This window comes from Symphodus melops, assembly GCF_947650265.1.
Source record: "Symphodus melops genome assembly, chromosome: 13".
Taxonomy (NCBI): Eukaryota; Metazoa; Chordata; class Actinopteri; order Labriformes; family Labridae; genus Symphodus; species Symphodus melops.
The window spans coordinates 3,652,316-3,676,985 of NC_136703.1; the positions used below are offsets into that span (position 1 = coordinate 3,652,316).

At 42.8% G+C, this 24,670-nt stretch overlaps 1 protein-coding gene across 9 annotated transcripts in view; it reads right to left on the reverse strand.

The window, feature by feature from the left end:
• The window catches only part of agrn (agrin), a 279,779-nt gene that overhangs the window by 66,088 nt on the left and 189,021 nt on the right, over positions 1 to 24,670 (reverse strand). For all 9 annotated transcript variants that reach the window (XM_079360460.1, XM_079360454.1, XM_079360453.1 and 6 more), the window contains 3 exons: positions 14,787 to 15,008; positions 5,467 to 5,664; positions 4,764 to 4,964 (listed from right to left, as the gene is read on the reverse strand). In XM_079360460.1, coding sequence (XP_079216586.1) covers positions 4,764 to 4,964; positions 5,467 to 5,664; positions 14,787 to 15,008 — 621 coding nt within the window. The remainder of the gene's footprint in view (positions 1 to 4,763; positions 4,965 to 5,466; positions 5,665 to 14,786; positions 15,009 to 24,670) is intronic.

A 24,670-nucleotide genomic window follows, 5' to 3' on the forward strand; every position in this document is an offset into this window, starting at 1 on the left:
TAACTGGAGAGAAAAAGGCTCCTCTAACTGAGTATCCCAGCATGCTTTTACAGAAAAACCAACAGTTGCACGACACAATGAGTGGGGGGGTAATGTTAACTGCATCTGTTTGCTTTCAGTGTTTACACACCATCATAGTAGGGACCTGTCAATCACACGCAGCAACATTTGAAAACCTCACCTGCCTTATCATCTATTCATTATAACCTATGTTACCTGAAAGGTTACTGACACATTTTTTTCAAACATGACTTGCAATTAGATTTATTTTAGCTGCCTGCTGGTCATCAGTAATAATACAGGTTTAAGACCCGTTTGCATTGTCTTCTGTTTTTGAGACAAAGATGCTTTATCCCACTTCTTATATGAAGCCAAAGTCAAGAAAGCCGATCACAAAAGATCAGAAAGAGAATGAATAATGAGAGCGGCAGCACTGGCTGTTGGCCACTTACTGTATACTGTACGCCAGCTGAGAAGGATACATTAAAACGAATATGCAGGAGAAGCACATTTATATTCCACTCAGGCCCTCGCACAGAGACGAGATAAATAAATAAAAGAGGTAAGACATTAGAATGGAATAAATAAAAGTGAAGGGCGAAGGGGGGTCCTAATTAGCTGTTGCTCTTTGATGTACCCGCCACCCGCGCTGCCTATGAACCTTTCAATTAATACATCCCTAGCTAAGATGGCTGCATCAGCTATTCTCTCTGCACTGCCCATCTATTCCCTTTTTACTCAATCATGTCATGAGCTGGAGTCCATTTAGCCAACGGAGCTCCATTAAGAAGACAGAATTCAGCGGGAGAGAGAGGAAAAAGGAAATGAACAGCATAAGAATAATGTCCAGGAAAGACCGAGAGGGAAGAAACATTTGAGAGAGGAAATCATAATAAAAGTGATGGAGAGAACGCCGCTGTCGTGGCTTTATAGGAGAGAGAGGAAGAGGAAGGCGGCATCAGTGGGGGACAGAGCACAACATGTGTGTGATGGACAGGGATGTAGATGTTTGGTCAACTAGACAGCCAAGATGTCACGTCAACAGCGGCTCCAGGTCTGGCCGATATTCACCTGCGTGGATGTCGACTGAAACATCTATCAGTCAAAGCAAATCGTCTCTGATTGTGCCGTGTGTCAAGGCAAAGATCGAAAATGACAATGGCCTTTGCCAAAGCATGATTTGCATTTGTTTTCGCTGCATCTATCAGTCGCACCACTTGACGTTTGTGACAGCGTGTTAGTCCAAATAAAGTCGGGTTAGATAGAGAGGGAAGGAGCGTCACGCCCGGAGCGAGGGAGGGATGAAGATGGAAGGAGGAGAAAAAGAAGCTTTGGTGCCTCAACAGAAGGTTACCGCACCGGTGATGGATGAAGCATGAAGGGGAAAAAAATCTGCTGATCTCACTGAACGAGCTCTTTTCCCAAACACACCCCCACTTTGCTCTTTCTCTCTTATCATGGCCTTTTTGTCTCTTTCGCAGCCCTTATGATCCGATCGATGTGAGTGGAGCATCACGACGTGATCCTGTGCTCATAATCTTGTTTATTAAATGTCTATTCAATTAAAAAAAAAAAAAAAAAAAGGCCCGGGCACCCGTAGGTGATGCACTGCTCTCAGTCGCTACTTTGTCAGTGTCGGGAAAAGGAGCTGAGGCCAGGCCTACCGGAGTGTGAAATTAAACAGGTGATAAATTTCCCTGTATGGCTAACAGTGGGAACACTGTCATTTTTCATTACTGTTAAACAAAAGGCGGAAGAAAACAACTTCCATTTTTATGCTCTGTGCCCCCCTCCCCCCCAGCAAGACTAATGAGGATGGTTTTTAAGTCAGGTCTACGTGAGCGAATAAATCACGGTCACTTCCTCTCCAGGCTGATCGGAGATTTGGAGAGTGAGAGGGGGGTTGTTCACTTCACTGATGTAGAGCTCTGCTGCTGCCTACAGAAAAATACAGTCCTTGCTCCTGTGTTTTCTGACAGAGTGCCATGTGTCACAATATACACTCCCAATTTTGTAAAAAAAAAAATACAATTGATACATCAAGGCAGGGGTGAATATATCAACAGCAAATGCTTCTTGCTATATGTCGCATGAAAGAAAAACCTCTCAGCCAAACACAGATATTTCAAAGGGGAAAAAGAAAACAGCAACTTGGTTTTGATCGTTTTACAATCACAGCAGACTTCCTGTGGAGGGTCTGGGTCAGATTTGAGGGGGCTGAAAGGACCGAGGACGGAGCCTTCAGAAAAGACAGGACGAGTTGTCAACCCCAGGGTGAAATTTATCGATTGCAGACGATCCCATCTCCACCCCTATCTGCGAAAACATCGGTGCCCCTTTTGTCAAGAGGCACAATTTTGACAGAGAACAGTGCGAAATGGATAGAGACGAGAGTGGGTGGGATGGCGAGGAGCGGCAGGGGAGTGAAAAAAGAAAAAGAAGATTCTATTGTGTGAGCCTGATGGTTTCTCTGAATCGAAATGAGCAAGTGATGGAAAAAAGGGAGGATGTTCAGAGACAGTGTGAGGGGAGAATAAAATAAAATAAAAAGTAAGCCATCAGACATCACAAGCAAAGCAGTGCCCTTGGGGAAGTAGAGGAGAGCATTCTCATCTATATCTACTGTATATATACGAGACACCCAGCAGAGCGCGTCTGTCTGCATCATGTGCACACAGTCTCACATTTCTTCATGCTCTACATACAAAAAGGGTCACTCGTCTCAGTCAATGAAACATTGTTAAATCGAGCAAGAGAAGCTTCAGTGGCACGATTCTCCCAACATGCCCAGGGCCAGAACTGTAGACAATGGTAGAGAGAGAGAGAGAGAGGACAAGAGATAAGGAAGAAAATAGAAAAGAAAGGAACACCTCTGGCTAGCAATCAAAATGGAAGAGGATTCCTCTCATATCTGTGTTTTCTGTCCTCCATCTCCCCCTCTCTTCTTCTCTCCAGCCATCCCTCCTGCTGGCAGGTGTAATCTGCTCCCCTTCACACCTTGTCAGAGGATGACTATGATCCCTGGGATGACCCAGCACCCACGGGGGGGAGGAGGAGGGGAGAGAAGCACCCAGATGCATGAAAAGCAGAGGTCGGCGTTTCGCTCCCTCTAGAGTCGCCCTCCAAGACGGGCCGAGCGAGGGACTGTGGTATTCTGCCTCGGTGTGTCAGCGCTGATCAAGATATGATTTGCATGGTGAATTAGTTCTCATTTATTCATGATGTGGAGGAACCGAGGAGCTACAGGCGTACAAATCAGAGATCGTCACATTAAGTGCCATCGGTCACACTTAAGAGCGTAATTGGACAGAAGGGCTTGAGTAAGTGTTTACGGCTAATTCTCATTTATAACACAAACAGTCAAGTGATGGTGTTTTCAAAGCTCGTATCTAAAAAGAGAAAACGACCAGTTATCAAGGTTTAGCTCTATAATCACACTGGTGTTGCTCATTTAGAGAATTCAATCATTTACACTCGGCTATTTCTTAGCAAGTGTTTTGTTGCTGTTGGTAAAACTGTCGTGATCTTTTAAAATCTTTGTTCCAATCTCTCAGGTTTTACCTTTCAGAGCTTATGAATGTTTTTTTTAACAAGTTCTGACTGTGAAAATATGAAACAAATATTTTATGTTATCGCCCTCTTCAGGTTATTAATTTTTTTTTTTTCAGAACGAGGTATAAAGTTGGACCTTGAGCTACTCAGCAGCAGCTCAGCTGGCAGCCCCTAAAGGTCTCAGAGACTCTATTTGTTGACAAAAACTGCTCGTCAGAATTTCTTCACTCTTCCAATTTAAACTTTGAACGGCTGAAATTAAGACCCCGTTTGTCAAGTTACACTGATATTAGATTCTGCACTTGGGGGCGGGACTATTTCAGTCTGTAGGGACTTGTGGTGGGAGTCGGAGGGTCGTCGGCTCAAGTCCCGGCTCGGACCAAAGGATCAAAGTTTCTCTGAGGTGAGGTGTAAGGTCACTTTCCCAGTACTAGTCATCAAATCTCCAACTGCTCTGTTCAGCACCCTCTCTGACATCTCTCTATTAATGCACATCCACAGGTCCTGTTCAGGCATGTGTGTGATTCGGGCCTATGTGTGTGAGAAGCATGTCCCTCAATAACAGAGCGTTAAGCAGAATTTCTCTCAGAAACCAAAATCAATCATCAAATCCTGCATGACTCAGTCAAATGTGACGCAGCTAAAGGCAGAATTGCAGCAATTTGACTGACAAAATGGACAGGCTGCATTTTCCTCACTGATTATATTTTTATTGTTTATTGTATTGTTATATTTTTATTTTTATGTGTAGAAGCAGTCTAACATATCTCCAATATATATATATTTTCATATGCAGTTTGCTAAGGAGAAGTTTAAGAAACTAAAAGGTGAATTAAAATAAAAGGTCAGGAGCCTCGGCCTATAAAACTTTAAGATAAATTAAGAACCTGACAGCATGGGAAGAAATGAAGTGTAATAGATGGACAAACAAAACCGCCAGAGCATGAAAATATTTCTTCTAAACTGTGCAGCTGACCTGAACTTAATCACCCAGAAGTAATTCCTGCTCATGTAAAAGGTTCTGTTGTATGACTTTTACTCCATGTCTCTCAACTCTCGCCTGTTGGCATGCGGCTGGTGGCATATGCAACCATTATAAAAGTCCACAGATGACTGGATTCTGTGCCACAGGTCAGTTGATAAAGATAATTACACCATTTCAATGGCCGATTGGTTAACATAATTACACCATTTCAAAGTCCATTTCCTACCTTCATCACAGCTGCCGGGCTTCGCCACATCAATCTTCCTCTTCTGCATGCAGGACGACAGAAGGAGCTCGCAATCGTTGTTGTAGGTGGTGCCATCGCTTCCGCACACCGCTGAGAAGGCCTTGCCTATGCACTGCTGGCACTCACACTTATTCTGGACACACTGGGCTCCCCAGGCACAAACTGTGTTGCCGCATGTCTCTGGATTACACACAGAACAGAGGGGCCAGTCAAAAACAGGATTGGCCAATGCGGAAAACTGAAATATTCATGCAATTGTTTGGCTGTGTCTTTTACTCACAACAATCCTTAAAATGTATCTTAAGAAATCCTTTTTTAAAACGAGACATATCTGACCCCTTTTGGTTCTTCTCGTTAAAATGTCCTCCTCTAAAAACTGACACAGACTTACTCCCTCAGTAGTTCCACATCTGAGTATCTTGCATTTCAAAGAGGTAGTTAGAATATGAGCCGCCTGCCTGCAGCTGTGTGATGTTGAGTCGACTAGTATTCTTTTTTATCCACATTTAATTTATAGCTAGGGAAGAAAAGAACTTCACACATAATGCATTTTTCTTTTTTCCTTTTTGATCACGCTGGGACTCGTGCATACGCCAGATATCATTTATACTCTGAGCTCGATGTTGGGGAAAACAACTCGCGGGTAGGATGAGACAAAAAAGTGTATGACTGCAGAACTTACTGCATTCTCCCTGGCTGACCACTCGGATGTCCGTTTGTTCATTGCAGGCTTGAACGTGCAGGTCACACTCGCTCTGGTAGGTGTGGCTATTGCTGCCGCACACAGGCTGGTGGGAGTTCACACACTCCGATGGACACACGCACTTCCCGCTCTGGGCGTCGCAGATTGCACCAAAGGAGCAGTTGGCACACGCTTCATCTAGATGGAGATAGGAGGGGTGAAAAAGGCTTAGTGCTTGACATGCTAATGTGTGTTTGTATGAGTGGATTTCAGGCGTTTGTACATAAAAGAACGTGTAATAATAAAAACCCTTTCATTTAAAATTAACAAGTTAAACTGCGTGTTTATATACATTTAGCAATATGATCATGACACAGAGATCAGAAGTCTATTTATTTAATTCATTTACAATTTCAGTGCAGAATATATCACTGTATTTTTTCTAACTACATCTCAAGAAATCTGCCAAAACATTTATCTATGCAACCAGAAAATGGACACCTGGATCCCATTCATCACAGAGAACACCAAACACTGATTTTAAAGCTGCTGTCTTCAGACCTGCTTTTGCCGATTTGATTTGAGTTCATTTGAATCCTTATAGGTATTTTAATTCACATTTTTGGAAAGTTGGGCTGATGGATTGAAAAACAGAATTCGTGTTGACATCAGAGCAGCAGTTTATTCATACAGTAATCTGTGATAATTGTTGTTTTGGTGAATTTTATGTATTCAATGTTTCTTTTCAGTAAAGTAACATATTATCTTATCTTTCCTCATTGTCTTGATGCTTTTGATGTCTTGTGTGAAGCACTTTGAATGGCCTTGTCTGGAGAAATAAACCTGACTTCACTTGACAATGATTAAAAAATGACTCAGGGAATTCATATTTGCCTCCATCACTGAAAACCTAAAACTTTGCCATGTAAACTTTTGAATGAAAATGAATCGATGTATTGCTGTTTCGTTTGTTGTTTGTCTTTCTTTACACCGCAGCTCACATCTACCCATTCAAACACTGATGGAAGAGGCTGCGGTGTAAAGTGACCATCAGAGGTTCATTCATACCCCGCCACCAAAAACAGCAGGAGCAACTTGGGGTTAAGTAACTTCCCCGAGAGCAAATCGGACATGTGGCTGCAGGAGCTGGGGATCAAGCCCCCGACCTTCCAGTTGAGAGACGATTCTGCCGACTGAGCCACAGCCGCCTCAAGGTGACCTTGATTTGCTATTTCTTGATAGGCCAATATGCTACTTCAAGAGGCAGAGAACATTGTTATTATCTTATTGATTTAAAGCAAGTTGATTATGACAAACTCTTGAAGCACTGTTTGACTGAAAGTGGACACATAAAGGGGAGTGTGAAACTTCATTTCAGAGTCCACCTGTGGTAGATTCACTATATTTGAAGTACTTTTGAAAGGCTCACACCTGTCTATTAAAAGGCGTCACGGTCCACATGCATGACAGAGCTAAAAAACCCAAACCATGAAATTCAAAAAAAATCCTCTGCGCTGATAGAATTCTACTGAGGCAGATCTGAGGACGAGGATAAAAATAAAAAAAGTGGGAGCGCTGAAAAGTTCCCAGGTGCACATTGGACTTGTCACTGAAGGAATTTTGTTCCATCCCCAAACCAACATTGTCAGGAGCTAAAACTAAATAACTGAACACAAAGAGCTTCAGACACTCGGCAGAGATAGACGAGGATGCCAGAAGGACTGCTATCTCTGCTGCAGTCCATCAATCAGGACTTTACAGAGAAGTGGTCAGAACTGAAGACACTCCTGAGAGAAAAGCACGAGAAAAAAAACCAAATGACCCTGAAAGCATGAAAGAAAGATTCTCTGCTCTGCTCTGACCAGTCCAGACAAGAACTGAACTCTCTGACCTGAAAGCCCACTGGTTTATCTAGTGAAAGCCAGGCACTGCTGCGTTGTGGGGAAGCCATGGTGCCAGTGCTATCTTTTTGGGGACACTTCCTGGTGAGAAAAGTCACACTTCTCTGTCTGTATTTATCACTTTAGGTACGGTTCTTCATATCTGTCCATGAGCAGACTGAATAAGAGATGTTCTTTCTGTAATTTTTAACCAAAAAGCAGCTCCAAAATACCCACTAGGACAACAGAGCGTAGGAGAATTTGCCTTTAACTTGGTGGATTACTCTTGCACCATCTCTTGGGGAATTGCCTGCTTCAGGAAGCAAAGTGTGAAAATGGCAAGGTAGGATCAGGCATGCTGAGGGTACGGGCTGATAGCTGATGTCACATGGGGACAAGAAACAAATAAAAGGCCAACGTGAGGTCTTATGGTAAGACGAACTAGTCTGTCTACAAGGCTGGCAGAAGATAAACCTCTCCCTCTGACACCAATTACACCTGGAGGATTGCATTAGCTCGCTATAGCGCATTCAATTAGTGGCAGGCTAATAACATCTGCTGATTAAGCACTAATTGAGAGAGGCTAGGCTGGAACCCTCCACATTATTAATCTGTGTATTACTCTTTTAAGGTCTTTTATTTCCTTCCTCTCTTCATCTAATGTGTCCACTCCCTGCACAGATTAAGAGCCTTGACTGTGATCTGGGTATGGAAACAAAGGACACATAGAATATAGTATATTGCCTGTGGAAGGAATATATGCTGTTGATTATTAAAATGACAAATGTCCTGTTATCATGCATGGAAAACGACATGTATTTCACAGTTAGGAGGATTTTTTCATGTGAATGTTTGAGGTTTAGTGTTGGCCTGGGGCTTGCACTCAATTGGTTTCAACCTCCTTTTCATTCAGCTTACTGTACTGGATGCCTTAATGACAACTAGGTGCTAACATTTGGAAATGCAGAGGATTGCTTCAGCTGCCAGCTTGACTGTAATATTTCCGTCTTATCTTTCCAGGAAAATGTGCCTTTTAAAAGTATGTCCACTTTGAGTGATTGTCTTTCCATTAACGGTTTCAAAGAGTCCGTCTGAAAATTACATTTTAAAGGTACATATGTGCAGCTGCAACAACAACAACAACAATAGTTCTTTCACATTAGGGTAACAGTTATTAGATTACATCTATTTAGAGTCTGATGGCTTTGAAGAGAGTTTAGCTAGCAGCTGTTTTGTGGTAAAAATGACCTTATGTTAGCAAAGGCTTTTTTTGTAGGGATCATTTGTGATGATTTAGCAGGCTGTATTTTTTAGCTATCAAAGCCTGTCAGTGTTAAAAATAGCTAATTCCAAAGAAGTTTTTGCTTTGAGAGATAACATTGGGGCCTTGTCTTAAGACTGCTAGTTGAATATGAGTAATCAGGTCATTCTAAAAGTTGGCATCTATTCTTCATGAAGCACACCCAATATGTCAAAAGTTTTTAATTAGCTTTAAAACAACCCAAACTCCACTTAAGTACCTCAGGGTCCAATGTTATTTCAGACAATAACGCGCTTCCAATTTTGTGGCCACAGTGAGGGGTAAGTCATTTCCTATTCCAACAAGACAAAAAAACTCTGTGCTCAAGGGCATGTCCAGAAAAAAAAAAAAAGATTCTGAGTTTGGCATAGAAGAAACTGTGCTGGCCGGCACATAGCCATCCAACACTTTTGGGATTAATTGGAAAACCAAATGTGAGCCAGGCCTCCCAATAAGTGGCAGACCTTGCTAAATCTCCTGTTCGGTGGATGGGAGAAAATCCCTGCAAGCATGTTCCAAAATCTCATGGAGAGCCTCCAAGAAGAGTGGAGGTTGTTTCTGGCTGAATATTGATGCCCATGATTTCAGTTTGAGGTACTCAATTTCACATTTGTGCAAAATATGTGGGATTTGTATACACTTAACTTCCAGCCAAATACTTTAAGTTTTATCATTTCGGACTCAGACTGAGAAATAATCTACCGTCCGTGAACATGTGGCTCCGTCTATCAAGACAGCTCCAGTGACTTTAAAAATGTTGGATGCAAAAAATTAAGGAAGAAGCTCAATATGGTGAGTTGGAGCAGCTTTATATCAGGAAATGAGTGTTGTTCTTTATCAGTGTGTCCTGATGGCAGCCCTACGTCTTTATCAGCTCTTGCCCCTCGCACCCGGCTCTCCACATTGCCCTGACTCCCCAGACAACATGCATCGTAAAACAGCAGAAAGAGGCATTTCAAAGCCTGGAAGAGAGGGACATGTGTCACCACCGCAGCTAATCTTAAGACGTCCAGCTCTCTCATATTACTTTTAGTCCTTTCCAAGTCTGTCATGAGCAATTTTAAGTTTCAGGGTAAAATAGACAACTGTGTCTTTCTAAAAGAAGACAACTTCACGCACATAAGAAGTTCAGCCTTTGAGGTAGACATGTCTGTCAGGCATTAACATACATTGTCACGGTGCTAAAATAGTTACACATCATTAGAAACTGGGATCTTATTTAAATACCTTTCATGTCCTTATACAGAAAAAAGAAAATCTTCTGCCTAAAAACACTGTAACACAGTGTGTCCAATATCAAAGAAGAGCACTTTTAATACCTCATCCTGCCAGGACTTATGAAATTAAACATCAACTGTACCTCAAAAATTTCCTTGTAGATAAAATAAATCAAATTGCTAATCGTAACTCAATGAAACCCACGGAACCAGCAGATTGCAGCTCAAAACGGGAACAAACTGTGACCTGCTTTGGCCTATAAAAGCTTGCCAGGTTTGGAAATATTTTAGCCGAGTGCAGGCCCACTGAGAACGAGCTCCACACAGCAACACTTGGGCAAGCTTGAGCCAGCACTGGCATCAAGATAAGTGGACTGGGGATGATATCCGCGTGCTATTCATCACAAAACTGGCACAAGCCTGGCAACAAGACGTGCTAAATTTAGGCCCCTGTTTGGCCGACCCATTTACGTACCTGGCAAATATATATTTATAAAAGTCTGAAGCAGATCTTTACAGGTAGAATTCAAGATTAGTAACATATGGTGGGATCTGAAAATGTATTCAGTCACCTAAAATGTTTTTTCTAGCAACATCCCACGTTTAAAAAAAGCTGTCTTTGAGAACTAGATACTAGAGCGTCAGAGCAGCAGATTTGTTTCTAGTTTAAGTGCAAAAATGTCCCTGTACTTTAGGTGTTCAACCATCTCTGTATTTCTAATTTGACCTTGACCAAACCCTAACAAACCTCTTTTTGTATCCTGAGGACTAGAATTATGTCCCCAGGATTTGATGAGAACTGATGTTGGCTCTTGCAGTGTGACAGCTTCTGTTTTAGTGTTCGGTGGCAGTGCTTGTAGTTTTGGTAGTGAGAGTGTGAAATACGAGGTAGGTTGGGAGAAAAAGCGGCCTTGAAAGCATGAAGGATTGTGCCATTGAGGAGTAGAAAAAAAAAAAAAAACTAACACCCTCCAGTTTCACACCGTTTTGTTGATATCCTCAGTGGGGAAAAAAACCCCTGAATTGCTGAGGGGGTCTGGGCGGAGTATTACCTCTGGATTAAGCAGGAAGAAGGAGGCTGGTTTGTGTTTTGAAGGCTTGTGAGCATGCCTGGGTGATAACAACTCCCCTGCCGATGCCTGCCTGCCCGGCGCGCTATTAACTCTGCTCCCGACTTCCTCTGCTCCTCCTCATCTTTTTACCTCCATCCCCTTCCTTTTCCTGCATTTATTACTCCCGCCTCCCCCCTTTCTCCATCCAACCACTATCATGATGCTTGTGTGACCTATATTTCTTACTCAACTGTATATATCATATCAAACACCTGTGGGAGAGAAAAAAAGGAATTTGTTATTTTCCTTTCTAAAATGACTCTAGCTTCTCTGCTCTCATCTGTTTGGATAAAGCCGTACGAATGGCCCTTTTTTCCAAGGCGACTGATATCCAGTTGGGGCGTCTATTAACTGAGCGCACCTCTCCCTGCCTGCCTTACAAGGTTGCCGCCACTCAAGCGCAGGGGAAGGGAAAATCTCCGAATAATAACAAATGTCACTCACATTGCTATCAGGTTTGCACCTGAGCCATATAGATAACCACCATTTTTCCAGCCCGCAGGGGAGGAAATGAAATTATGGCTGAGCCCAAGAGGGACTGTTGTAAGCCACACACAAACACCCCCCCCCCCCCCATACACACACACACACACACACACACACAGTTAAGTAGACATGCCAAGTTATTTCTCCTTGTTGTGGCACCTTTCACCTCTCATAGTATTGCTGCCCTCACCTGCCTCTCTTAAGCTCCTGCTTTGGAGTCTGGAAGCCATAAATCTGACAGCTCACACATTATAGTGCATTTAGATGGAAATAACAAAACAGAAACAGAAAACGAAAAAAAAGTAAGCTATTATGGAAATCATGCATATAAAGATAAAAATCCTTACTGTTGCAGAAGTAATACATAAAAGTGTTTTTGTGTAGCTTTTGTAATATATTTGGGGGTTTTTGTTTTACATTTTCCATGTTTACTCAGGAGTAATGACCACGACAGCAGCTTAGTCTTTAGGGACTTGGATTGGTCAAGTCCCAGTTGTGGATCTAAGTATGAAAGGTGGTCTGGTATTGCAGCTGGACAGGCGCCAGGTCAATTCCCATGTACTGCCGAGGTGCCCTTAAGCAAGGCACTGAACCTCTAACAGCTATGTTGCTCCCTGTGTCGCAGCCCTACTGTGACATCTTTCCATTAATGCATGTCCACAAGCCCTGATTGTGCATGTGTGTAATTCAGCTCTATATGCATGAGAACCATGTCTCTCAATAATTGAGTTTAAAACTAGAATTTCCCCTCAAGGATTAATAAAGTATGTAAGCAGTTATACTAAAGAATACAGTAATTGCAATGTCCATATGCTCAGTCACCATCTCTTCACTAATTCCATACAGCAGAAACTTAACAGACATTTATATTAGTAAAAACCTCAGGATTATAAATTTGACAAATGGGGTATGATAGCTGATTCTCACTCTAACCCACACGTTCTTCAGCTGCTCTTTCCTTCAACTTTTAATCCCATAGTTGCAGCACCTGATGCCAGCATATGTTCATCTCCTCTCTCTCCTTTTCTGCTCCATAAACATGTAATAGTACATCAGTGGTGGGAATGGCCTGTGATAATGAGGTGAGATAATAGCGAAAGTCAGTCAGTTGTTATGGGGCTGAATAAAGCCCAGTAAAGCTGTGCAAACAGCCCAGAAATAACCCGCATTATCATGGCCATCATTCCTCGGCCGGCTCACGCCTGGCAAGCCAATGCCTCAGCGTTTTTATGGCACTGTAGCGCTGACGCATGCCTGTTCCTCTGGGAGCCAAGAACCATCCATAGTGCTGGATTACAGACAGGGCCCTCCACTCTGCCAGCGCTCTGCCTCTCGCTTTTTAAAATAAAGACTATTCATTACCGCCAAGGGACCCGGGACTGCAGACCTGCCGTCTACCTGCTGTGCGGCGCACCAAATTGAGTCAGCCTGCCTGTTCACCAAACACTGCCCGTGCTCCATTTCCTGTTGGCGTACAACCTTATGTATGTGTTGGATTTCAATTTGAGAGAAAGCTGGGAAGAGACAGACGACAGATGCAGTCGACGGGCAGGCAGACAGCGACGACCACTCCAACAACGAACCCTGTCAGCTAATGAAATTCAAGCCATTGTACAAAACAATCACAATCACACACACACAAACAACCTCATAAACTGATTGCTCATTTTGTGTGTGTGTGTTGGGGGGAGGAGGGAGGGGTAAAAAAAAAAAACAGTGGCTTAGGCTTTCAAGGAAGCGAAATGAGGCTAATTCAGTTGTATTGATCTTTCAGCTAACCGCTCAGCTTACCCCCAAATAAAGCAGCAAAGACGCCAACTCATTTTCTTGTTATGGTCTTTAAAATATGAGAGAATAAAAAAATCTATTCTAGTAAAAATGGGTGAATGAGGTTATGCGGAGTCTGGCCAAGGAAGCTAATAACAGCTGTACTTGTGCCCAGTGTGTGTGAGAAGAGAAAGGCTTGATGAGAGATAGACACGAGAAGACTCAATCACCAATCTGAGTCGATGGAAAAATTGGTCATGCAAGATGGCAATGAGCCCCAAGTGGGTTTAAAAATCTGCCCATGTGACAGGAGCTTCAACAGTACATCTGAAGATCTTATTGAGCCAATTAGAGACAAGTGTGCTCTGCATCACCTTTCATGGAGAGTGAAGTGCATCTTAACTTATAGGTCAGATCAGGCAAACAGGGGTGTTGGTGTGTTGATAGAGAGGAGCAGCAAGGAGAGATCGAGAACAATCGTTGAGTGATCACTCCTCGAGAGACCCGGAGGCGTATGATGCGTTGTTTTGCCCGCGGGGGACAACATACACCTACTCCATATGTGTTCATGATTAAAGGATGTGCATTATATTCTTTCCTCCGGGTAAATGTAGCGCAATTAATTAATTTGAGATTAATTATATATTCCACAGGGCGAGCTCTTTCTCTACCTGTGAGCTGTGATTCGTATCATTTCATGACTGCACTGCAAATGTGGAGGAACAATGAGGAAGGTGTAAGTGCACGATGCTTCAAATCCTTTGTGAGGGCCACGCATGCTTTAGGTATGTAGTATCAGCTGCATCCGTTATACTTTCTATTTATTCAGCTGTTTCCCCCAAAGAAGACATAAACAGTGTCCTTTCTGTTACAACTGAAGTATGACACTTCCTTGAGAGAGAGAGAAGGAGAGAGAGAGGGAGAGAGAGAGAGAGAGAGAGAGAGAGAGAGGGGGAGAGAGAAAGAGAGAGAGAGAGAGTTAGGTTTCCCCCTTTTCTATGTCTTTCAAGATCTACAGTGTGTTAAAGTCTCTTGAGTGTCTCAGTTAAAGTTCATTATGTTCTGTTACAGGGATCTTTGTTTTTATTGCTGTGGACCTCCCTTGAGTTTGTTTTCACTTCTTTCTTATGTGGTTTTAAGATTAATTTAGCGTTACTGTGAAGTTTCTGCGGTTTCTGATTTTAAATTGGTGACATTGCAGATGTTTTTCATTTCCATGTACGTTGGGTGACTTTTACAAGACTTTAGGGCGTTTTCATCCCACATAAAATGTGTTTCTGGTGTTGAATCGATTATTGAGCTCAGCTGAAAAGATCCTGTGCTAAAAGCTTGAAGTCTTGTTTCCTCCGTCAGCCCCGTGTTTGTGGCGTGTTTGTGTGTTTGGAGCTACAGAGTGTCATGTTTGTCTGAGCAGCTGTATGTGCTCGCTTCACATACCACTTTTATACACTATGTTAGACTTCTTTTTTTAAACACAAACGAGAGCACTAAAATATTCAATAACCCAGTTTAATAATATTTCAGAACTTTTGTATTTTGCTTTTTTCCAGGTACTCACCACAGGGTCCTTTGTGTTGGATGTGAATGTTTCTCTGCAGGGCACAACCCATCGCCCTCATCTCACAGGGGCTGCCATAGCTGTGGCCATCGGATCCGCACACCGGGTCAGACGTTTGCGGGCAGGCCTCGGGGCACTCGCACACCGGCTCGTTGTTCTTGACCACGCACACTGCACCGTGATCGCACACCTTTTCCAAACAGGGGCTCGGTACGTTGAGATCTGAAGACCGCCAGCCCAAGAGATAGAAAGCAAAGTTAGAGACTGGATACTGAACAGGACAGGAGCGAAGCGGGAGGCATATAAAGTAGAGGTTGGAGAGAGGTCTGGGGCTGGTGAGGGTGTAGGAGAAAGGGAGGTTAAAGCTTAGGAACATGGGGAGCTGCAGGTTTAGTGTTAGAAAGGGTTTTGGGGACAACAACAAAAAACATGATGGAATATGCAACACAGTCCTATTCCTGTGACACCTCTGCTTCCTATGTCATTTCCTGGCCTTTGTGCTTCTCCTGAATCTTTGAAGAGTCCGCTGAATCCGGTGGCATGAGGACAGCGGATAAAAACATGGCCCTGTAGCACAATACAGATGAAACAGCCTCCAAACAATGACCGCACAGCGCTTTTTTTTTTTTTTTTTTTTTTGTGGGCAAGTAAACGCCTGGATTAAATGAGGTTCCCTATGTGTCCCTTCAAAGGCCACCATTTGCATCTCAGTGAGAGCCACAGCTTTAGCCAGAGCTGGTTGAAGTGACACGGAGGAGTGAGAAAAAAAAAAAAAAAAACGACGAGCAAGAGGGAGAGAGAGTGAGGGGGAGAAAATGTAGAGAAAGAATCAGCCGAATAGAAGAAAGAGACTCTCTGCTTAATAATTCAGAAAAGGCAAGCTCCTGGGCAGAGGCAGATATGAAATGTGAACATCACAGAGAGGTGTCTGTCTCAGCCTCTCCCTCTCACGCAGCAGCTACAGCATGACTTCATTATAACCAGGACGGGATTTTGCACCTATGTGATTCCCGTCAGATGGGTGTAGGCTGGGATGATAAAAACCTAGCTTGATCAGGAGGCAGGAGAGGACGCCTAAAAAAACTGTATGAACAATCCTTTGATCACAGCTTCCCATGCTGACACAATCAATCTTTTTCAGGGCTTTACGTGTCAATGGAAATATAACATGTTATTGTGTGTTGTAAGACAGGGTACATTTATATGCGTTTCAGTGTCGAGTCTTCAGGGAGAAAGCCCACGCTCTGGCACAAAGAGCACTCAAAAGAAGACGGTAAGGTTCCACAAATTGATTTTTATTTTGAAGGCTTCGTGCACGAGGGGCGGATAACCTGGCTGAATGCGGCTAAATGTGACTAAATGTGGCTAAACGTAGCGTGTCTGCTGGAGCAGAAAAAGCTTCAGGTTAAGTTAGAATAAAAGGTGGATTTAATCAAAGGAACTTTTCAGTTGACCGTTTAAAAAACATGACTCGTGAGTATTTGCTGAAATCTTTTATTAAGAGTTCACAATCTGTCATGTCCTCTGATGTGATGCTGTCTTCTCATCATCTCTTTATTGCTTTTACAATTTAAGACTGTATCAGAGGTCAATCGTGATACTGGTAAGAGAAATGGCTCATTGGTGTGGGCCTAATCAGCTAAACGTAATGATAATAAGCTTTCCTATACTGCTAAGACGTAAAATGGTTGATAGTCAATTTTCATATTTAGCCAAAATAGTAATGAAAATGTTTAACATTAGAAGGGTTTCTTTGTCTAAAAGCCAAAAGGAGATAATGCTACTGATTACAGTAAACATTTTAGTTAATCACCAGTTTCAAGTCTTGTTTAAGACAGGTTTATTTATTAAAATCGATGGCAGAAAGAGCTGTCAACCAGGACAGGACATGGTGATGTCCATCCACCTTCTTGTCTCAATATTGTCCCTTTTGGTTCCAGAAAAACCGCGATGACGGAAACAAAAGGCTTCAACACACTGATACAAAAAGTGATGTTACAGACGCTACGACCAATCCCGACAAACACTCAGTGTTCTCTAATCTTTCCTTCATTTTGGCTTTCGTTAGAGGGGCGGCGGTGCTGTCATGGAAACTGCCCCTTGTAATGACACCTCCCATGGCTCCATCATTATTGTGACCATTACGGGATTAGATGGCAACACGGGGGGGCAACTTGGTGTGCATGGAGCACCATGACTCATTTATCAGCTCAGTAGCAGTCAGTAGTGGCTCTAATCATGGCGTTAATGCTGGAGCATTATCAACTGTAAACACTGCTGGATAAAATGAGCTTCTTCCTATGGGTTTAAATTGATGTGTGAGGTTCGTGAGAACAGGATCGATATCATCTAAACATTTAGAACCAATCTGGGGACCAATGACAGAGAAAGAGGTTTAGATATCCACATTGTAAGCAGTGGATTGGCTAATAGAGCACACATTGTTTAAGTTTTTTCCACTACGCTTGGCTGTAATGTAACACATATTCAGGAAAGGACACAGTCTCTCTCCTATTTGGGTAAGTGAATGTTTTAAGTTAGGAAGTGGAACAGAGCTATTGATTTCTGTGTGTTTTGATGCCAAAGTGCTGTTTCAAAGAGCTCAGAGGTGCCGCGCAAGTAAGCTGTTCACGGCTGCTCAATTTGGTACGGCTTCAGAAACAATTGATTCCTGCGTGATTCCTTTTTTGTTTTTGAAACGCCTCTTGTGTGTGTGTGTGTGTGTGTGTCTGCCAGTCATTGTGTACATGTGTGTTACGTGCGTATGCTCGTGATCCGAGCTTAACTGCACAACCTTGGCCTCTGTAAAAGTTCATCAGAGCCTTCTTCCCAAGGACAGGCTCCTGAAACACAACTGCAGCTACTGATAACGCCTCAGTCTCGCGTTCCCTTTGTTTCACACGCAGGAAAAAAAAGATGAAAGAATTCTCCTCCAAAACTAATTTTTTTTTATCACCCTCCACCTCTGGGGGGCAAAATTTCCGCCTGATTTATTAACAAGGGAGGGTGTAAGAAGCGAAAAGTCGGAAAAATAAATCAAAGAGTGTAAAAATCTTATGACACAGTTAAAAACTGAGGCTGTCTTTTTCTCTCTTTTCTCCGCACGGAAGAAGCTTTGAAATGGCAGCCTGTCACTACTAAGGCTTGTGGGATGGACTTCACAAGCCTGCTCCAGCTCCATTTCTTTCCCAGGACGTAAATACATCTCCGTCATGCATGTATCCGTGTTTCAGTCAGGCAGACCCAGAAAAAAAACCCCCAAGTCTCTGGGTTTATACCAAGCTATTTATACGTGAAAATTAGCTTGACAGTTGAATAGGAGCATCTGCAGTGCCAAACACATGTGCACGCCAACCGAGGGGATCTTTTAGTGGCTGAGCAGGTGCAGTGAGTGGTCTGCTGTGGCCGCATGGAAACACAGAAAACACACACACACACACACACACAGATTAAAAAAAGATGAATAATTCTTTCTGATCAAGGATTCTGCTCTGCTAGCGTGCACTCAAGTTCTGTTTCTGTAGCGCGAGGTTCGTGAAGACGACTTTACATTCTGTGTGTCACCTCAGAGCGTATCCTCTCCTGCCAGCCAACCGCACTGGAACTTTTCTATTTTAATTAGTGTGGTATTTTAATGGCACGGCCCTGCTTCAGGGCTCGGATGGGGATTACTTCAGGTGAGGCTACACCATGTCAACTCGCACCAGCAGAAACTTTGGCTGCCCACGTTCCTGTGATGTCCTGATATGAGCTACCCTGTCTGCATAAAGTATCATTACGCTGCGCTCAGGGTTGTTATCTGACTAGTAAGGTGGTGATGATGCCACAGTTCAAACTTCTAAGGCTTAACAGCCCCTTGTTGGGTCGGTGTGATGTCACAGCGAGCTCTGGCAGGACTCTTGCTGTGAATGTGAGCGAGCTGCAGCGAGCAGACGAACACAGTTAACCCCCCCGTAACAGACCAGCAGAATATTGGAAGATTATTTTGGCGGGAGCTTCCTCCCGTCTCCTCTCTGCTCATAAATATGTTAATTGGACTTTTCTCCCCTTGGGTCCGTGTGCAATTCCAAACGGTTGCCTGTATTATGCAGGGGCGGGAATCAGTGTAATCCAGGTGATGTTTGTAGCCAACTGGCAAAAAGAATCCACTACAACTGAAACCTCATTACAACTCAGGACTGCACGAGGTCACAACCAATGTGCAGAAAGTCCCGCCTTCTGTGTGTCTTCACCTGCAGGGCTTTGATTAGATTCCCTTTGCCTCCGTCGTGTTAAAAACAAGTGTATCATATTAGTTGAGGGAAAGGGACTTTATAAAGCATACATTAGCATACAGCAAAAGGCACACCCGCCGGCTGTGTCTGTCTACCACAGACGGCTTATCACAGGCAGAAGGTGAATCGAAGCCTCTCTTTGTGCATTTACAACTGACAACGTGCTGCTCTTTAAAATGGAGACAAGCACAAACAGCGTGTGGGAAAGAAAAAAGGCTTGCTGGGATCACTGATCCTGTGACATATTTTATCAGAGGTGAGAAAACTTCAAACAGCTGTTTTATCTAAGCTCCAGGTTTTAGCATCAGCGTGTGTGCGACTACAGAAAGTTTCAAAAACTATTTTCATGATTTCTCACAATGATGCACGCAGAAGAGAAAATATATCAGTCACAACTCAACATTTATTGTGTCTCCGTTCAAGGAAGGAAGGGCTCGGAGGAAACAGGATATGAAATGAAAAATGTCGAAATTAGAAGAACTGCATGGTTGATCACAGCCCAACGGCGGGCTACATGAACAATGCCTCGAGTCACTGCTGACACCCTGTTGACCCACATTTCTCTGCAATTCCTGCACGATGACAGCCTGCGGGCCGTGGTAAGTGGACCAGCAGTCCCTTGCTGCTGTCAATCTAGCTCCCATGGCACTTTCTCTAATTAACTTGATTAGGAAAAAAGAAAAAAAAAACAGCCCTGGTGATCTCAGGATGACTTCCACACTCAAGCTCCACAACTGTTTGTGAGTCCAATCACTGCAGCAGGTGGAGATCCTAATCAAATAAACATGCAAATGATAAAATATTCGGCACAGAGTGTTGACACCTAAGGTGACTGATTTTCCCTTCCTGCTTTGCAGAGCTCTTTGTCAATGACAATGTGTCTGACGCTGAGTGATTCTGTGTTAACCTCCGGAGGCGACAGGCAACACATTTCAAGCATCTCGCTTGCACTTGCATGAGTTTTTCCCCCCCCTACACTTGCAATCATGCACTCTCACACACTCTGCTGCGTACACACAAAATGACAAAATAGCTGTGAATAAAGAAATTCTGTCCGCAAAAAAACGAGCTCTTTCATTAGTTCTCTACCAGTGACTTCCTCTCAGTGTCTGTTTTAGTCATTTTAAAGAATTATCCTCCTCTATGCTCTCAAAGCCACAACGCTTGTGTTTCTATTTTATGAACAGCCCAAGTACCAATTTAGAAACTCTCCACTTTCTATTGCACTAATGCCAGAAGTGAGGCCACGAGCAACCGGCTCCAATGAGGAGGGCGAGCCACCTCACGCCACTGATTCAAAATAAGACGAGTGTTAAAAAATCCTCCTCTGAGAAAATGGCCTCATTAGCAAAAAATGAGCAATATCACGTGTGCACAGGCCAAAGAAGTTTCAATTAAAACATGTAAAATAATTGTACCTTGCGTGAGTACATAAAATCACCTTTTTAAAGGTTTCTTTAGACGTTTAAAGAAGTTGCTGATAAGCTTTATCCTGATGCTTCTCACTTTTAAATCTATTAACTCTTTTCACATGTTGGCTCATATTTCACTGTAGATCTTTCTGTCGTTTTGGTTTATTGAGAGAGCTTCAAACACAGAGGTCAGAGGCAACACTAAACACAGACAGATCTGAATCTTTCCAACACTCCCAGCCTCACTGTGTAGCTTCAAATATCTTTTCATCAAGCAGCAGCTAGTGTATCAACAGCAGAAGCTGAGTAGAAGCAAAGCACGCAGAGAGCATTACACACAGGAGCACGATGAGAAGGGGATTCACTCACACATTTTGATCATTGGTGAAGGTGCTGCAGAGATGCAGAGATTACCCAATTGATGTGAAGAGTTTGAAAGTATCAGAATCCATGTAGTATAAGAAATGTGTTGGGTGTTTTTAAAATCATCCCATACAAGTTTTATGCTGCATAATATGAGCACGAACTATGAACTCAACATCCAAAACTTTTACCAGCTCGTTTACAGCTTGAGCAGGACATGGGGTACTTGTCGTCTTGACTCTAAAAGGGACCTTTCTCTGACTCTGAATTACTTGTTTAATACAGCCGAGACAGTTCGTTCCACCGCATGAAATCAGTCCAAGAAGCACTTTTATAACAGTCATCCATAAGCATGACTGTCTGTCCGCCTGACATTTAAACATTTCCAGTGGACCACATAAGTATGCTTTGAGTCAAATAACAGTCCATTATCTTTACTAATTTGCTGCTTTAAAAGCACATTTGACAGAGTGGCTCAACGATTAAGTGAAACGACCTTTTTTCCCCGTGTTGTACATTGTGAAACAGAATATTTCCCATGAGTCACTTTGATTTCTACTTACAGGCAGATTGTGAAACATTGTACTTATATATGGAGCAGAAATCCAGCATATCCTGTGTTATATGATGCCGAGTCATGACTGTCTACAAAGCATGAGAAGCTCGAGTCCCGTCAGCTGTGTTGTTGTCAGAGCTGTGTTTACATGGACGGGACAGCCTTGTGTGTAAAGCTGTTTAAGTCAGGGACGAGAACAAATAAGGAGAACATGCTCACTGCTTATTTAAATATTATGTAATTGTCTTTAGCTCTCAGTCATTCTGTGTCGATTTATTTGCAACATGAAGCTACGCGTTAGCTAGAGTGTGCTAACAATAGCCTGTTAACATCACAATAGAGGTCATGGGCAGTTGAAACTCCAGTAATTTTGTCCGCCACTTAGTTACGGCACGTTGTAATTCATAAGTCCTCAGAGTGAATACTAGTGGAGAAGGGTTGGTGATGCATCTCTGGAGGAGAGCGGAGACTTCAGAATAACGGAGGTGTCGCCAAACAGCCCTTTGTTTTAGTTTCATCCTGTTGCTCAAGGGCGACATCCATTAGATCGAAAATGTGCACATTCGTCTTTGAAATAAGTCTTTTTTAAATCCTTAAATTTGTTTATTAACAGCAGCATCCATAATTCTTCTTGTCGTACCCAACGGTGCTTTACTTACAGAGATGATCCTTGTAATTTAGTAATTTAGTTGAAGATTTTCAGCATCATAAACTCAAGTTCATTGCCGTATCCATTTAACCTTTCAGATTCATGCACTTATCTAGTTTCATGAAATAAGTCGGCTTCTGGACCTCGTTGTGCAGCCAAGAGAAAGAAGAGAGTCTGATTTAACTGCTCTAACTGTTTTTATCTGTCTTAATTACCGAGGCCATTTGTTTTGAAGAGGAGGAGACCTCTGAGGATAATGAGAGCTTAAGGAGTCTGAATGTAAAAACATGCTCCTGCTACTGTACGCTCTGTAAAATAAATGCAGGTCAGTTAAAGGTCTTCACTAGTTAATCAATGATTTCTAAACTGGATCCTAATCAATTCTTCACCGACTTTTTATTTCAACTGACCAATCAGTGAGTTGTATCAGTTTCAACAGACTCAAAACAGCAAGCAAGAGAAAACAAACAGCCTTTGTAAGCATCAGGGTGCCAATGTACCTCCATTGTTTGGTCCTCCAAATATAGCTGAACAATTAGCACAACATTTGTGCTACAATAGCCCTCGCCGCATGAACACTTCCTGGTTTCGTTTTAGCTCTCACCCGCTGTGCTGCCATCATATGCGAGGAAGCCTGTCTAAAAATATTCTTTATGTGATCCATGCTGTGAGATGTCTGATCCAGACCAACTGTACTGATTTACAATGAATTTTAAATGAACCACATTATGGATATTTCTTGTGTTTTAATCCGACACTGAATGAAGGGAAGTTTTTATGCATAGCGAGGCTGAAAAAGGCTTTGAACAGCTATTTGGTGACAGCTGCATAGTTACATTTATTCTTTCCACCATGGATCTTCAAGCAGCTATGTCATCGCTTTTTGTTTTTCTTCCTGGAACACGACAGTGACACTTCTTACCTCTACTTTAAACTAAAAGGCAGCCGCCTCGTTCACCCTCTCTTCCCAGCAGCCTCCTCTGATTCACTTCCCACAAACCCTCACAGGCTCATGTGTTCTCGGACATCTCTAAGATTTGTGACCGTGTCTGGACGTTAACTTAATCAGCTAAATGCCACACAGTGTCTGCATCTCTTGAATTAAAAGAGCCGTAGATATCAATCATGCTGTTCAGTGGGGAGGACATTACAGACATGTGAGTTTTTTTGCATGTCCATTCTTTGTGAAAGGCAAACACCAGCAGGGGAGGGGTGACATTATAGGCGCTGTCACCCTCATGAAAGGAGATTTATGACGGTGTCAGAAGTGAAGAATTTCGTCCGTTTGACAGCTGGCAGGGCGATCGATCACTCCGCCCTGCGCACCACTCAGCCAATGAAACCAGCATAGAGATCATTATTTATCAAATAATGATAATTTAATAGATCAAACTCTGCTTTTTTTTTAGGTGTCTGAAACTTTTTTTTCAGAAGCCGCCCTGTGTGTGTGTGGGATTGTATTCAGTTTACGACGTGTACCAGGATGACACAGAGTTCATTGTGCAGACATCGTTTGGCACTGCCAGTCACTGTCAGAGCACGGCACAGCGAAGCACAGTGGGAGTGTGAGTCTCATACTGTATACAGTGTGTGTCTGATTGTTTCTGCTGTGAGATCAGACTCGGCTATCGATCCATCTCCAACAAATCTACACTCTTAACACTGCATACATCCCATGGGTGTTTGTCAGGTAGTGAGTATGTCAGGCATTTTGGGCAGAGCAATTAATGGGGCCAATCTCTGTTTAATCTGTACTTAGAATCAGAGTAGCTTTTTATTGCCAAGTCCATTTACATACACAAGGAATTTGTCTTGGTGTATTGGTGCGAAAGAAAAAACAAGGCTAAAATAAGTTCGACTTATTAAGAAAGAAAAACTTCGAAAGGACACAAGAGGCAGAGGGTGAAGGAGGGGAAATAGGAAAAAAAGGTTCAACAAGGTAGGAGACAGTGAATGATGTACTGTTACCATCACAATGATTTACATGTGCAATATTCATATCACAGGATGTGCGATGCCAGTTAAGTAAAGCACAGCATGCTGCCATTCATAGCAAAACCAAACGACCAAATATCTAATTTCCACAACTAATTTATGACAACGACTTACAACAATCAGAGAACTGACCGCTGCGCTTGCAGTCTGTGTCCCGTGCATTTATAAATGTGTAGACTAAAAGTGACGCTGTCGCCATCTCAGATACACTGACATAACTCTCGAGGCAGACGCTCGCTTACAGGTTTGAAAAGAGAGTATTCCTGCTCCTTAATGCTGTGGCCAAATACTGTATGTTGTATAGTTGATGGAGTGAATGTGTCGCTGATACTCTACCCACAGCTACGACAGCCGACCAACACAGAGAAGTGTTGTGTGAGTCATGAGGTACATGAGGTACAGTCACGGGACTGGCCATGTCGGCTAAATGTAACTTTGGAGTGAAAAACTACAGATACATCGCAGAAAGGAAAAATAATTTAACGTCAATATTCTCCAATATTGCTCAACCCTCGAAATGAAGGAAGGGGCAGACAAGTAAGGAAAGAAGTTGTGAAGGAAAACAAAAGGTAAGAATAAAATAAGAAAGAAGTAGAAAAACAATAGACTTAAGAAAGCTCCAAGTTCTGCACGGA